We start from the raw sequence: 16,998 nt of genomic DNA, 5'->3' as shown, positions 1-16,998 counted from the left end.
AGAGGAATGTAGAGAGAAGTATGTAGCGATTGTTCAACAGACACAGTTTCTTTTTTACAGATGGAAAGATGTGGAGGAGGCAGGAACTGTCAACTGCCCAATACCACCAGAGGAACTGGAAGGTGAGTTTACCATTTTAACAACAACAACAAAAACAAACAAACAACAACACGACACCTTAAAATCTCAACATTAAGTAACGTGTCTAAAACCTCCTCAATTAAATAATGAAAAGCGGGGCAGAGGGTTTGCTTGCTTGTTGGCAGCCGGTTTAGAGTATGGCTGTAAAGGTATATGTTTCAGCCTTGTCAGTTTCCACTACACTGATCTGGGCCTTTGGCTGGCCTAGCAGACATATGCTGCTGCCTCCAGTGAAACTCATTTTATAAGTGCCTCTAAAACATTACCCCCGCTTGGCCCTGGAGGGGTGTCGGCTGTCAATTAAGTAATTACAGAGGCGATGTGTTGGCCACAGCCGGCCCACAGGCCTGTCAGTGGGTTGTCCAGCAGACCTGGGTTCAAATACTATTTGAAATATTTTTGAGCTGTTGGTTTAGCCTTCCTGGAGTGCCAGGTAGGCTTGGTTTTCACTTTTGGGACATTACAATATGTACCATTGCAACAGGTATGTTCAATCAAGCACAGCTAAATGATTTAAAATGATTTAAAATAGTATTTGAACCCAGGTCTCTTTCAGAGGGCCCTGGGCCTGGTTAGAGAGGCCTGACCAGGGAGGGAGTGCCTCTATGTCAGACTAGGGTGCTGGGGGCTGGTGGTGATGGGACAGTAAGGATAGGGATCTGGATCACCTTACCTAAAACAGCTTGGAGTCCCACAACCTCACAGGGATTATGTAACATACAATAACCAAATCAAATGCAAATTGACCACAGGCAGGGCAGGCCTACAGAGATGTATTCTCTAACCAACTCAATTCAATTCAATAAACTGTATTCATCCCAAAGGGACAAATATTGATGGGCATACAAGGAGTCAAGTAAACAACAGTATGATAACAGGAGAGATGTGTTCCGTAACCAACAACGCAACATTATTGGGGTTGTTGCCTGCTGTCACAGAGATAACATTACAATTACATTTTAGTAATTTATCCAGAGTGACTTACAGTTAGTGCATTCACCTTAAGATAGCTAGGTGAGACAGCCACACATCACAGTGGTAGTAAGTACATTTTTCCCCAATAAAGAAGTTATCAGCAGTCATTGCTAGTAGGAGAAGACAAGTGCAGTTATTTTTTTTATTTTTTTTTGGGGGGGGGACATGTAGGGGCTCATTAAAAAGTATTTGCATGCCTTCTGTGACTTGCAAGCCAGATAAATCAATATACAAGGTATCTATTTCTCAAAATGTTAGATTGAGTCTTGCTCTTGCTGTTAGTTGTTTTGCTTGTGGTAACATTTCATTATCACCAGCAGTGGTTGTTATGTCTGTGTCCTTTTTTATGTTTTGTAGCCACAGTTTTATGTCTGTTTTTGTGTTTACAGTACGATTCTGTGTTTATGTTTATATGTTTACGTATGCTACGTTTAATTTGTCTGCTCTATGTTGTTTATTTTACAATGTTTATTTATTTAACATAGTTTCTGTCATTTCTATATTTCTCTGCCTTTTCTGTGCTTATCAATTCAGTTATATTGAGTATGTTGAAATGGCTGTAGTAACTGTAGTAATTGCAGTAGTGACATACTGTATCCCTGTCTGTCCTATATTATGCTTCAGGTGAATGTTTTGTAATAGGTATAGTAACTAACTAACTTTAATGGTGGAGTGACATGTAGTCTCCACCTGGCCCTCCCAGATGATGCTCTGTGTTGTAATGGGTGTATTAAACTCTAATGGTTTAGGGACATGTACTCTCCACCTGGCCCTCCCAGATGATGCTCTGTGTTGTAATGGGTGTATTAAACTCTAATGGTTTAGGGACATGTACTCTCCACCTGGCCCTCCCAGATGATGCTCTGAGTTGTAATGGGTGTATTAAACTCTAATGGTTTAGGGACATGTACTCTCCACTTGGCCCTCCCAGATGATGCTCTGTGTTGTAATGGGTGTATTAAACTCTAATGGTTTAGAGACATGCACTCTCCACCTAGCCCTCCCAGATGATGCTCTGAGTTGTAATGGGTGTATTAAACTCTAATGGTTTAGGGACATGTACTCTCCACTTGGCCCTCCCAGATGATGCTCTGTGTTGTAATGGGTGTATTAAACTCTAATGGTTTAGGGACATGTACTCTCCACCTGGCCCTCCCAGATGATGCTCTGAGTTGTAATGGGTGTAGTAAACTCTAATGGTGTTGTGACATGTACTTTTTTCCACTCCCTCCCAGATAGTGCTGTGGGTAGTGGCCTTTCTGCTAACCCTGGTAGAGGGGGTGTTCTCTGAGGAGGACCTCAAGGAGGCCCACACTGAGCGTCTCCGAGCCCAGGAGAGGACCACCACTGCTGGGGCCTGGCTCCCAGACCACTACTCAGAGATCCACGAGCTGGGAGAGAACAGGGACGGCCATGGCCAGGCCTCCTGGCCCAGTCTGTTTGGTTAGTACTTCCTCAGAACTCTTCATGACCTCCATACTGGATGCTGTCACATAAACCACATCACATAAAGGCAATGGGTCCTGCTCAAAATAAGTGCACTGTATGGGAATAGGGTGTTATTTGTCATGCAGCCAAAGTATCCCCCAGTTCACCATGGGAAAACATGTAACATTACAGTATATCAAGGTTTCTGGCTGCTGCGTGGGAGCCATCTAACAGTACATACCCAGCCTTGCCCTGCAAGGTCCGCTGGGTTTTTATTAGATTGGGAAGGGCGTTCTTGTTCTTATTCCTCATCCTTCCTAATCTGTTTTGGAGCAGTCAAGCTGTCTCTTTGAGAACAATGATTCATAAATCCAAAGATAAAACCCTGATTTGTAATGGCCATAAAATAAGAGACTCTGTGTCCCACAGAGTCACCTCTTCCGATACGCAGACTACGTGCTGCTCTTAGGGCCCCGTGGCTGCTAGGGCCCCCCCCCCCCAAAAAAAATGGAACTCAGTCGGTGTCTCAACCTACAGTTGAGAGTAGAAAAGTAGAAGGTGCAATTTCAAAATGTGGTAGTGCATCAGCAGTTTTCCACTTCTTATGTGTCAGTCAGTTAATTAGCCCATGTCAGCTAAAATGTTTTTGATTGCTAGGTAAGGTAGTCTAGCCAGCTATCTAAACCTTGTAGTAGGCCTAATCATCACCAAATTACCGACAGGGGGCCCCGATTGATTTTGTTAGTCACTCTCACACAGATACAGTATAATATGAACATGGCATGACAAAATGGGTAGAATTTAAGAAAATTGGCTTTAAAACTGCAACATTTTCTCCTCCCCAAGGCAAAATGTGAAAAATTGCACTAGAACATTTTGAATGCGATGTGGGCGGGGCCCCGACCAAATCTCACTTAGGGCACCCAAAACTCTAAAGGCGGCACTTTTGTCCCATATGGCAGAAGTTCCCAAAGTGGGGTCCATGAAGGTACTGCATGGGGTCTGCAACCAGATCTCAAAATGAAAAACTCTGTTTAAAAAATCAATAAAAAAAATAAAAAAAATAATTATGACCATTGCTAGCAACAACAGATTAAATGGATTTTGGACAAGGGATTTGTGTAAAAAGTTGAGAGGATGTAATATGTAATATTACTAATCCACAATTGACGTTCTTAACTCTAAAAGGCTCTTCATGGTAAATCAGACTTCTACAGTGGCTGTACAGCATTTACTTCGATACGGCCTTAGCAGAAGTCAGGCATTTGTACTTCTTGCTCTTCGCTTCGCAGAGCTGTTGTGAAGGAAGTTGTCAAGGAAGTGAGTTTGTGTTATACTGGATCTCCCGGCCCAACTTACCATCAACCAATCATGTCAATGGGGAGCTATACAGTACGGCGCCCTCCGCATTGTTACAACATTTGGGAGGCGCACAGAGATTTTCTCTCAGCCCCATGGCAAAATATGTAGAATTGTACAAAATTAGCAATACAACTGCAACATTTTCTCTCTGTGTAGAAAATGTGTAGAATTGCAGAAAAATAGCTTTAAAAATGCTAAATGTTCTCTCTGATGCCAAGAGTGGAGCCTTTAAAATGTACCCTTTCCCAGGGCCCGAGACTTGATTAGTCCAGCCATGCACTGCAGAAGTCATAGTACAACTGATTGTATGCTATTTTTATTGCACTCTAAAGTAGGACTTGTGTTCTGATACTATGAGGGGGTCCCGGATGAATTTTCTATCACAAAAGGGGTCTCTGAAACAACATTTTTTGGGAATCTCTTCCATATGGCACCCTATTACCTATATAGTGCACTACTTTTGACCAGAGCCCTTCTGGGACTCGCTATGGACCCTGGTCAAAATAGTGCACTACATAAGGAATAGGGTGCACTACTCTTATGACTCATAGAACTTCTGGAAGTATGCCTGGTAGTTTTCATCGCAACAGCAGGACACGGCCTTAGTCAGTGGAGCAATAAAGCGTGCTCTCCCACATACTACAGGGATAAAAATAATCACTCTTATGTACTCCGTGTCATGCTGTCATGTTGCTGTAGATATTATGTCCTGGGGCTGGGTGGGTGGATCTCCACTGACCTCTGTTGAAAACAAACAGGAGTAACTCAGACGCCAAGATACTTTCTAGATATATGTGTACAAATCTTTTCTTTACATTGTTCTTTCCTCTTTACTGACTGCGCAATTACTATAATTGCGTTAGAAGTGATTCCCTAAACCTTGTGGAATACTTCGATAATTGTATGACATTTTTAAAAACACTTGTAGCATGTTTTAACATGGCTAGATGTGGAATGATTTGACTACCAGCTCCCTTGTTCTTGTTTTGCCTGAGGAACATTTTTATTAAAATTCATATTCTTTTGATTTCTTCAACAACAAGACATAAACTGACCATGGCCGGTGTTATGGGCGGGCCTTAGGGGGCCTGGCCCGCCCTACCGTATCTCCTTGCCCGTCCAAATAAAATATTGAAATATTGATCATTTATTTGTCCGAGACGCACGCCAACAGAAAGACGCATCGATCTCAGATAAAGCAAGAGAAACAGCGCCCCTCTGTCTCTGTATGTATAGACCATGTATCTGATTCTCTCTGGACCAAAAGAGTATGGCATGTCATACTATTTCTGTACAGACAGCATCAGATACATGGGCTTCATATAGTAAGACAGAGGGGTGCTGTTCTGCTTTCTCCAGTGAAAGAGTTTTAGCAGTGAGGAAGAGGCTAAGCGAGAGGGCTAACTCTTACCAAAATCTGTCCAGAATAAGCCCAATGCATTTCTATGGACATAATATGCAGACCTAAACTTATATTCTGCCTTCCCGCCTTTGGGACACCGACTCCCATTGTAAGGGCGGCGGTGGGCATCTCGTCATTATATACAAATCTCTGGTTTCAATCTCTTGCAAATTGGAACGCAAGTTGGCTGGTGCACAGTGCACTGTTAGGATGCTGGCTTCCCCTAAAGTAAATGTATGATTTGTCAAAATTATATAATTACTCCTGTTTAAAAAAAAAAAACTTTCAAAATACATTACCGGAGGATCATCAGCCTTTTTAATATGGATTGTTAATTTTTTTTACCTTTATTTAACTAGACAAGTCAGTTAAGAACAACTTCTTATTTACAATGACAGCCTAGGAACAGTGGGTTAACTGCCTTGTTCAGGGGCAGAAGGAAAGATTTACACCTTGTCAGCTCGGGGATTCAATCTAGCAACCTTTTGGTTAGTGGGCCAACGCGCTAACCACAAGGCTACCTGCCACCGTTTCTAATCACGAGTTTGTAGGATTATCCATATTTGGGAATCCCGCAATTTGGGCAGCACGCGTGGCTGTCTAGCTGATTGAGTTGCATCTGTCAGTGAAAAGCATCTAAAATATGTGTGAAGATAATGTGTCTTGGGTATAATTTTAAATGTTTTAACAAGAAGAATTAGGTGTGTATGACGTGTCTCTCTCCAGAATGCATGCACTCAGCTCTCCAGAATGTGTACAGCAGTAGGCCTAGTAAATGTACTGATAATCCTTCTTCATTTGGTTACATACATTTCTGTTAAAACTACTGCAATTATTAATTACAGTAATTTACATTGTTTGCCGAGTTCACAATGTGCTACACTTGTGAGAAACAAGTTTGGGATTATGTCATAACCATTACGAGTTTTGTAAATCTTTCAATTGACTTTTGTTTGGAATGCTCTATGAGCAATGAGCTTGTGTCTGGTTTCTCTGTCCTGATAACGTTGAGGGAACACGCATGCCTGAACACGCATAGAAATAGGCCTACCTGGCCTGCTGCATACAAATGTGGGAAAGTACCTATTTGGCAATGTATGATTGTCTTAACTATCACATGTACTGAGCTTCTCAATAATTCTTTCTTCACCGCACACATTGTAAACGAAGTCTGTTTTTTTTAACATCCATTGCAAATTATACTTCCTCAGGATTTGAAAAGTCTTTCCAACACTTCTGGTCTCGATAATCACCAAGCCTCGGTGTGAAAGAACAAAATATCATGATTTGATGATCCCATATATCCAGTGGAAACGGCATAAAAAACAGCTCTCTGTCTCGAGCTCACTGATGCGGGAAACTCTGAGGGCCCGGAATATGCTAGTTGATACTATGTTGCAAGTTCTCTAGCACCAGCTTTGGCCAGATCCAGTTGATGATTTGATACGTTGCACTTTACTAGCAATAGCTTAAGTCAAGACAGATAGAAAGGGAGGCAAACATCCGGAGTAGAGAGATGAATGTGATTGAAAGAACCAGAATATTAATTAGGATATGCTCTACGGTTTTTATTTTTGTCGGCTTTAGGCTTTTCTCTCAAATTCCTATTAAAAATAGAAACGCAACATGTTAAGTGTTGGTCTTATGTTTCATGAGCTGAAAAAAAAAATCGCATACATTTTCATACGCACAAAAAGCTTATTTTTCAAAACAAAATTGCACACATTTGTTTACATCCCTGTTAGTGAGCATTTCTCCTTGGCCAAGATAATCTATCCACCTGACAGGTGTGGCATATCAAGAAGCTAATTAAACAGCATGACCATTACAGAGATGCATCTTGTGCTGGGGGCAATAAAAGGTCACTTTAAAATGTGCAGTTTTGTCACACAACACAATGCCACAGATGTCTCAAGTTTTGAGGGAGTGTGCAATTGACATGCTGACTTCAGGAATATCCACCAGAGCTATTGCCAGATAATTAAATGTTAATTTCTCTACCATAAGTCACCTCTCACGTCATTTTAGAGAATTTGGCAGTACGTCCAACCGGCCTCACAACCGCAGACCACTTGTAACCACGCCAGCCCAGGACCTCCACATATCCGGCTTCTTCAGCTGAGGGATTGTCGGAGACCAGCCACCCGGACAGCTGATGAAACTGAGGAGTATTTATGTCTGTAATAAAGCCCTTTTGTAGGGAAAAACTCATTCTGATTGGCTGGGTCTGGCTTCCCAGTGAGTAGGCCTGGCCCCCACGTGGGTGGGCCTATGCCTTGCCAGGCACACCCATGACTGCGCCCCTGCCCAGTCATTTGAAATCCATAGATTAAGGCCTAATCAATTGATTTAAATTGACTGATTTCCTTATATGAACTGTAACTCAGTAAAATCTTTGAAATTGTTGCATGTTGCGTTTATATTTTTGTTCAGTATGCTTTACTTTAGTTGATGATTTAAGTTATAGGCCAACTGCTGCATTTGCCTATAGGCTCTCTCTGAGTTCTATGCGCTCATTTCTTTAGCCACCAATAGTCCCCAGTGTATCACCACCTCCATATGGCAGAGGCTGGTGCTCAATTCTTAGCTGAATTTTTACTTTTAGATTTGTATAATTTTACTTCAGATTTTTATGATTAACATGTGACACTGATTTTGAGAAACAAAAACGTAATTATTGAAATGAAACTGTTTCACGAAAATGGACATATAAATAATCATAATTTTCCTGCAGATTAGTAGAAATGATAGGATAAATTGGAAGCTTCCCCAAACTTGAAACTCACAAGCTGCGTATGGTCTTTACAATAACACCCATGAAAAATAAAAATAAAAATCATACAAGTGCGTGCAAACATAAGAGGTTCTGTGAAAAAACATGCCCACCTATGAATATCAAAGGCCCGTCCAACTGATTCGTTCTGGCGCCGGCATAGGAACTAACAAGCGGGTTGCTGTAACTCTCCATCCATCAACTCATTTACTGAAAGAAAGCATTCTCCCCTTAAAGAAAACCCATTACCCAAAACATATGAGCATATTAAGGAGTTGACCTACTGTACAAAGCTTCAATAGTGTAGGGCAAAACTATGTTCAGTTCAGATGAATGTTGAAATAGCTCTAATGCCTGTGCTATGTTATACCTGTAAAGTAAAAACCTTCAACGTGTTCATGCCATCATACATACTGATAGGATTCAGGAAGTTTATGGAACGAATTAGAGCTGAAATATTTCCAATAACTCACACAGAGCAACATTAATTCTCCTCCTTTTGGAGACCAGCCTGCCAGCCATTCCTACTCTCCCACCTCTCCTCCGGTGGTAATCACCCTACATAGTGACAGTACACTTTGCACCATTCAGCTGATAACAAAATAAATTTCACTCCCAGTTTCAACACCAGCACCTATCTGCTTTCAATTTAGCCACACATGCTCTGCTCTAGCTACCACACACACACACACACACACACACACACACACACACACACACACACACACACACACACACACACACACACACACACACACACACACACACACACACACACACACACACACACACACACACACACACACACACACACACCACACACACACACACACCACACACACACACAGATGATCGAGGAGGGAGGAGAGCCTCTGACTGAATCCCAAATCATCCCCTCACTGCTCCCCCTCCAATTGTACGTTCACGTGCAAAAATTCACTCTGCCATTTGCAGAGTGAATTAAATCAAATCAAATCAAATCAAATTTATTTATATAGCCCTTCGTATATCAGCTGAAATCTCAAAGTGCTGTACAGAAACCCAGCCTAAAACCCCAAACAGCAAGCAATGCATGTGAAAGAAGCACGGTGGCTAGGAAAAACTCCCTATGAAAAACTCCCTAGAAAGGCCAAAAACCTAGGAAGAAACCTAGAGAGGAACCAGGCTATGAAGGGTGGTCCTCTTCTGGCTGTGCCGGGTGGATATTATAACAGAACATGGTCAAGATGTTAAAATGTTCATAAATGACCAGCATGGTCAAATAATAATAATCATAGTAGTTGTCGAGGGTGCAACAAGCACGTCCGGTGAACAGGTCAGGGTTCCGTAGCCTCAGGCAGAACAGTGGGAACTGGAGCAGCAGCATGGACAGGTGGACTGGGGACAGCAAGGAGTCATCATGCCAGGTAGTCCCGAGACATGGTCCTAGGGCTCAGGTCCTCCGAGAGAAAGAAAGAAAGAGAGAAAGAGAGAATTAGAGAGGGCATATTTAAATTCACACAGGACACCGGATAAGACAAGAGAATACTCCAGATGTAACAGACTGACCCTAGCCCCCCGACACATAAACTACTGCAGCATAAATACTGGAGGCTGAGACAGGAGGGATCAGAAGACACTGTGGCCCCATCCGATGATACCCCCGGACAGGGCCAAACAGGCAGGATATAACCCCACCCACTTTGCCAAAGCACAGCTCCCACACCACTAGAGGGATGTCTACAACCACCAACTTACCGTCCGAAGACAAGGCCGAGTATAGCCCACAAAGATCTCCGCCATGGCACAACCCAAGGGGGGGGCGCCAACCCAGACAGGAAGACCACGTCAGTGACTCAACCCACTCAAGTGACGCACGGAAGAACACCAGTAAGTCAGTGACTCAGCCCCTGTAATAGGGTTAGAGGCAGAGAATCCCAGTGGAAAGAGGGGAACCGGCAAGGCAGAGACAGCAAGGGCGGTTCGTTGCTCCAGCCTTTCCGTTCACCTTCACACTCCTGGGCCAGACTATACTTAATCATAGGACCTACTGAAGAGATAAGTCTTCAGTAAAGACTTAAAGGTTGAGACTGAGTCTGCGTCTCTCACATGGGTAGGCAGACCATTCCATAAAAATGGAGCTCTATAGGAGAAAGCCCTACCTCCAGCCGTTTGCTTAGAAATTCTAGGGACAATTAGGAGGCCTGCGTCTTGTGACCGTAGCGTACGTGTAGGTATGTACGGCAGGACCAAATCGGAAAGATAGGTAGGAGCAAGCCCATGTAATGCTTTGTAGGTTAGCAGTAAAACCTTGAAATCAGCCCTTGCCTTAACAGGAAGCCAGTGTAGGGAGGCTAGCACTGGAGTAATATGATCAAATTTTTGGGTTCTAGTCAGGATTCTAGCAGCCGTATTTAGCACTAACTGAAGTTTGTTTAGTGCTTTATCCGGGTAGCCGGAAAGTAGAGCATTGCAGTAGTCCAGCCTAGAAGTAACAAAAGCATGGATTAATTTTTCTGCGTCATTTTTGGACAGAAGGTTTCTGATTTTTGCAATGTTACGTAGATGGAAAAAAGCTGTCCTTGAAACAGTCTTGATATGTTCTTCAAAAGAGAGATCAGGGTCCAGAGTAACGTCGAGGTCCTTCACAGTTTTATTTGAGACGACTGTACAACCATCCAGATTAATTGTCAGATTCAACAGAAGATCTCTTTGTTTCTTGGGACCTAGAACAAGCATCTCTGTTTTGTCCGAGTTTAAAAGTAGAAAGTTTGCAGCCATCCACTTCCTTATGTCTGAAACACAGGCTTCTAGCGAGGGCAATTTTGGAGCTTCACCATGTTTCATTGAAATGTACAGCTGTGTGTCGTCCGCATAGCAGTGAAATTTAACATTATGTTTTCGAATGACATCCCCAAGAGGTAAAATATATAGTGAAAACCATAGTGGTCCTAAAACGGAACCTTGAGGAACACCGAAATTTACAATTGATTTGTCAGAGGACAAACCATTCACAGAGACAAACTGATATCTTTCCGACAGATAAGATCTAAACCAGGCCAGAACTTGTCCATGTAGACCAATTTGGGTTTCCAATCTCTCCAAAAGAATGTTATGGTTGCTTTAACCACCCTTATGGAAAAACCATATTCATTTTACGTGATCACATGTGATCTTGTGAAGTTAACGTGATAACATGTGAGCATGTGAAAACACGATCTCGGGAATTAAATGTGACAACATGGGGATGCAAAATATCAACATGTGATACCAAAAAACTACATGTGACAACATGAGCTCGTGAAAATATGATGGGTTAACACGTTTAAATGTCTTACGTCAGCCTCGGAGAAGGAAAGGGGGGGGGCACCGCGGTCCTTGGTAGTGGGCCGTGTCGGTGGCACTGTATTATCCTTAAAGCAGGCAAAGGTGTTTCGTTTTTCTGGGAGCAATACGTCGGTGTCTGTGACGTGGTTGGTTTTCTTTTTGTAATCTGTAAATACCTGTAGACCCTGCCACATACGGCTCGTGTCTGAGCTGTTGAATTGCGACTCCACTTTGTCCCTATACCGACATTTGGCTTGTTTGATTGCCTTGCAGAGGGAATAACTACACTGTTTCTATTCGGCCATATTCACGGTCATCTATCCATGGTTAAATTCGGTGGTTCGTGATTTCAGTTTTGTGCGAATGCCGCCATCTACCCACAATTTCTGGTTAGGGTATGCTTTAATAGTCACAGTGGGTACAACATCTCCAATGCACTTCCTTATAAACTCACTCACGAAGTCAGCATGTAAATCAATGTTATTCTCTGAGGCTGCCTGGAACATGTCCCAGTCCGCGTCATCAAAACATTCTTGAAGCCTGGATTCCGATTGGTCAAACCAGCGCTGAATGGTTTTAGTCACGGGTACATCCTGTTTGAGTTTCTGCCTGAAGGACAGTAGGAGAAAAATTGAGTTATGGTCAGATTTGCTGAAGGGAGGGCGGGGGGGGGGGCTTTGTATGCATCACGGAAGTTAGAGTAGCAGTGGTCCAGTGTATTGCCCGCGGGAGTGCTGCAATCAATACGCTGATAGAATTTAGGTAGCCTTGTTCTCAAATTTGCTTTGTTAAAATCCCCAGCTACAATAAATGCAGCCTCAGAATATATGGTTTCCAGTTTACATAGAGCTCAGTGAAGTTCCCTGAGGGCCGTCGTGGTATCTGCTTCAGGGGGGATATACACAGCTGTGACAATAATCGATGAGAATTCTCTTGGGAGATAATATGGTTGGCATTTGATTGTAAGGAATTCTAGGTCAGGTGAACAGAAGGACTTGAGTTCCGGTATGTTATTATGATTACACCATGAGTTGTTAATCATAAAGCATACACCCCCGCCCTTCTTCTTCCCAGAGAGATGTTTATTTCTGTTGGCACGACGCATGAAGAAACCCGGTGGCTGTACCAACTCCGACAACGTATCCCGAAAGAACCATGTTTCTGTGAAACAGAGAATGTTACAATCTCTGATGTCTCTCTGGAAGGCAACTCTTGCCCTAATTTCATCCACCTTGTTGTCTAGAGACTGGAAATCAGCGAATAATATACTCGGAAGCGGTGGGTGGTGTGCACATCTTCGAAGTCTGACCAGGAGGCTGCTCCGTCTACCTCTTCTGCGGCAACGTTGTTTTGGGTCGGCCTCTGGGATTAGATCCAATATCCTGGGTGGTGGTCCGAACAAAGGATCCGCTTCGGGAAAGTCGTATTCCAGTTCGTATTGTTGGAAAGTTGACGTCGCTCTTATGTCCAATAGTTCTTCCCGGCTGTATGTAATAACACTTAAGATTTTCTGGGCTAACAATGTAAGAAATAAAAACGAAATACTGCATAGTTTCCTAAGGACTCAAAGAGAGGCGACCATCTCTGTCGGTGCCATCTTGCTATGGGTATGGGTATGGTTAGGGTACAGTGTTGTTCCCTGAGGTTCAAAAAACTGAAAGGTACACTTCACAGGTACACACATGAACTCACATGGTACAGTTCAATACCTTGTAGGTATAATGGGACATTTTCTACCCAATATTTTTAATATAAGTTACGATCATTATTGATAGGTTGAGACCATGTACTGGTGAGGCATTTCTCAGACAGTGAGATGTATTTCACACATAATTGTCTAGGAGTAAGGTAGGTCTGTGCTGAACGATACACCCTATAACGGCTTTCAGTGTGTTGATGGGGGGGTTAAGATCTAAAAGTAAATGTAGTCCTGTTTTGTGGCATTTTGCGAAGGCTCTATGTTAGACAGATAGTACTATATGTTTTTGTGCATGTAGATATGGTTCCTTACAGTTCTCTGCTGCCAATGACTGGATCGAATTGCAAAAAATCACTGAAGCTGGAATCTTAAATCTCCCTCTCTAACTTTAAGCATCAGCTGTCAGAGCAGCTTACTGATCACTGTACCTGTACACAGCAAATCTGTAAATAGCACACCCAACTACCTCATCCCCATATTATTACTTACCCTCTTGCTATTTTGTACCCCAGTACCTCTACTTGCACATCATCTGTACATCTATCACTCCAGTGTTAATGCTAAATTGTAATTATTTCGCCTCTATGGCCTATTTATTGCCTACCTCCCTACTCTTCTACATTTGCACACACTGTACATAGATTTTTTTCTATCTATTGTGTTATTGACTGTACGTTTGTTTATGTGTAATTCTGTGTTGTTTGTTTTTGTCGCACTGCTTTGCTTAATCTTGGTCAGATCGCAGTTGTAAATGAGAACTTGTTCTCAACTAGCCTACCTGATTAAATAAAGGTTAAATACAAAAAAATAAAAAAAATAAAAAATGGTTGTCCTTGTTCGATAGAGCCATTGGATGTATTTCAGCGATATTCCTACCAGCGGAATCATTGCTACATATGCAAGCAGACACATTTTTTCCAGTCTCTGAAAGACTACAACTTGTGTTGGGCAGTGCTTCGTGCTCTGGCCCTCATCCCACCCCAAAGCAGGCTTTTTTTGAAAAGGTGGACACAATCCTTTTCCGGGCAAAACTGAAAAAACTGAACAGACGCAATGGCTTTAAGTGATTCGTCTCACCAACAGGAATTTGACCATAGAACATGTTTTTATGTTCTATTAGCTACATGGTGACATTCAACCATACATGTTTCAACCGGAATATAGCGAAAAGGATTCGAAACAAAGAGATGGATAGATAAAAAATAGAAGAGGTTTTACAATTGGAGATCTTTTGTATCTCAAATGTAAAACCTTTTCTCTTTTAAGTCGTACATATGGCTACTAAACAGCAAGCTACAACATTACAACCAGCCAACTAAAGCTAGGTTTACCAGCAAACATTAGCCTATGACTGAAGTTGGCTAACATTAGCCTGGTGCCTGCTAACTTGTTATGTGCCACGCCTCGCATTTGTAACTTGTTAGCAAATGTGTAACATCAGCAACTGTAAATAATTTTACTAGCTAGCTATGTAACATAATTGACAAGGGCTGACGTCGGTTATGATTATGATCATGGATGCATTTAAATCTCACAAAATTATAGTCATGATGCAAGATAGGATTCCAAACATATATAAATAACAAGTGTTGTATATCCAGAAAGCTATCTAGCTAGGCTTACAAGCAAACAGTGAGGAGAAACAATAATACAACAATTTACTATTGCAAATCTCTAAAACTGAAGCTGGTTTTACTATAAAACTATTTGCCTAAGCATGCCTGATAGATATGGCTGCAGGTAGATACTGTCTGCCTACCTACCTAGGTATATTTGTACGGTCTGGTCACTGTGCAAAGATTGAGGGTTATGCCATATTTATTCATATTAGGCTAAATATTGTTCTAAATGTAATCTCTGTGCCTGTGCACATGTACAGTATGTATGTTCAACTAGTCTACCCTAATCTTGATGCTATGCTGACACAGTTCAACTGTCATTCAATCTACAATATTTTTTTTGTTGTCTTGCAGACAATACCGTGGATTCTAGATACAGAATTAATTTGCCTGCGTGTGTCATTGTAGCAGAATGGTATCCTGTGAACTGTATTGACATTATGCTGGATTTCAAGCAGATAACTCATCAGGAGCTGAATGGCAGTTTGATCATGACAACACTCATCCCACAGCTTTACAAGTATTCCCTGAACGTTACTACACTGATCTTACTGGATTTTCTTACTCTGTTTATTTGTGAATGCCAATTTCCTCATGAACACCAGTTCTCTTAGCTAAAGATTGTTACACCAGATTATGTGATTTAACCAAATATTTTTGGTATCCATTACTGTGAGTTACAGGATAGGTACTGTTTGGTGTAGCGCAGAGAATTTTTAACCAACCTTAGCGATGCTGTCTTCGTCCTCGTTTTGGGGAAATGTCTCATAAAATGTCAGTGTCCTGTTGCAGAGGGTCAGTTTGAATTTAGAAAATGCTCAGTTTTTCTAAACAAAACCTTTTTTTGCTCCATGAAGTTATCCAACAATGTGTATGCTGCCGTCTTGTCTATTTCAAGTCTTCTGTTATTGATCGAGAGAGGTCTCTGTCATCATGACATGCAGCACTTTGGGGTGGACACCCACCTGTCTCGATCAAAAATCTTTGAGTAAATCACATTATCTGGTGTAACAATCTGTAGCTACAGTTCTCTGCACTTGTGTGTCTCTACACCTGAGACACACTCGGACACACTGAACTGCACTACACTGTTCATACAATCTTTTCTGTATGTTACTTTTACCATATATAACATTCTTGTTGAATACCAGTTATCTTGAGTTAGCATGAAATAGTTTCTTTGGATACTTGAATGTCTCGCATATGTTTGATGCTACAGAGCCCTGTGCAGCTTATAGAAAGAAGATTGATAGAAAATATCCATATTTATTTTATAGTGGTTCTACATCAGGGCTCTCCAACCCTGTTCCTGGAAAGCTACCGTCCTGTAGGTTACATTCCAACCCTAATCTGGCACACCTTATTTTAATAATTAGCTGGTTGATAAGATGACCCACGTTAGTTACAACTGGGATTGCAGCAAAAACCTACAGGAGGGTAGCTCTCCAGAAACAGGGTTGGCGACCCCTGTTCTATATGGTCTTATGCTGAGCCACACTAGCTGTGTTTACATAGGCAACCCAATGCTGATATTTTCCCCACTAATTGGTATTCATCAAATCAGCTCTTTTTCAGAACTGATCTGATTGGTCACAAGACCCATTATTTTAAAAAATATCAGAATTGGGCTGCCTGTGTAAACCATCCATAGTAATTTATCCGGCTTTGGTACACTGACAATGGTGTTTGGCATGGTGGGCTGGGGAAGCTGAGACTCTTTGTGCTGGTGCTGCACATCTTCTGGATAGACAAGGTTGTGGTGTTAGAGTTTTACACTTTTTGTGGAAGTGAATTGTTTCGGGACAATGAGAGAACATTGGGAGCTGCTTTTGAGAGGAAAGATAAGTCAATAAAGTGAATGGCTGGGGGGCTAAAGAAGGGGTATTTTTCAGCAGGGCACTGTGGAATGATTCCAGATAACCTGAGTTTTACAAAGACAAAAGGTAAAAAAGGGAAGAGGGGTAGACTAAATTGATTACATGGTCAGGAAAGTACACTGTGGTCCTCAGGCTACCTTTAACCCCCTGTAACCCCATAACACAAACACAACACTACCCAATTCATGTTTATACCATGCTTACTGTAAATTGAGCTATCTTAGCCATCAGCTTGTAAATATTTTTGCCAACTTACCTTCACCTTTTGCAGAGCTATGGGTTGGAAGCGCATGTTGGTGGAATCAGATTCTGTACCATCTACAACAAAATGAGTGATAAGCTCACAATTCCCCACATCGTAGTTCCTCTCTGTGGCATTGCGGCGGTGGGAGAAGAAGGCACAGGGATGTAACTTG

General features: G+C 42.0%; 1 protein-coding gene across 1 annotated transcript in view; it reads left to right on the top strand.

Moving 5' to 3' along the window:
• Positions 1 to 16,998, top strand: part of LOC115192311 (glial cell line-derived neurotrophic factor-like) — a 56,255-nt gene that overhangs the window by 29,005 nt on the left and 10,252 nt on the right. The window contains exons 2-3 of the mRNA XM_029750651.1: positions 61 to 122; positions 2,352 to 2,559. Of these exons, the coding sequence (XP_029606511.1) occupies positions 61 to 122; positions 2,352 to 2,559 (270 nt within the window). The remainder of the gene's footprint in view (positions 1 to 60; positions 123 to 2,351; positions 2,560 to 16,998) is intronic.

Source organism: Salmo trutta, chromosome 4 (assembly GCF_901001165.1).
Source record: "Salmo trutta chromosome 4, fSalTru1.1, whole genome shotgun sequence".
In the NCBI taxonomy this organism is placed as follows: Eukaryota; Metazoa; Chordata; class Actinopteri; order Salmoniformes; family Salmonidae; genus Salmo; species Salmo trutta.
Note: the sequence above shows the minus strand (reverse complement) of the source record. Positions and strands in the feature narration are given on the sequence as shown.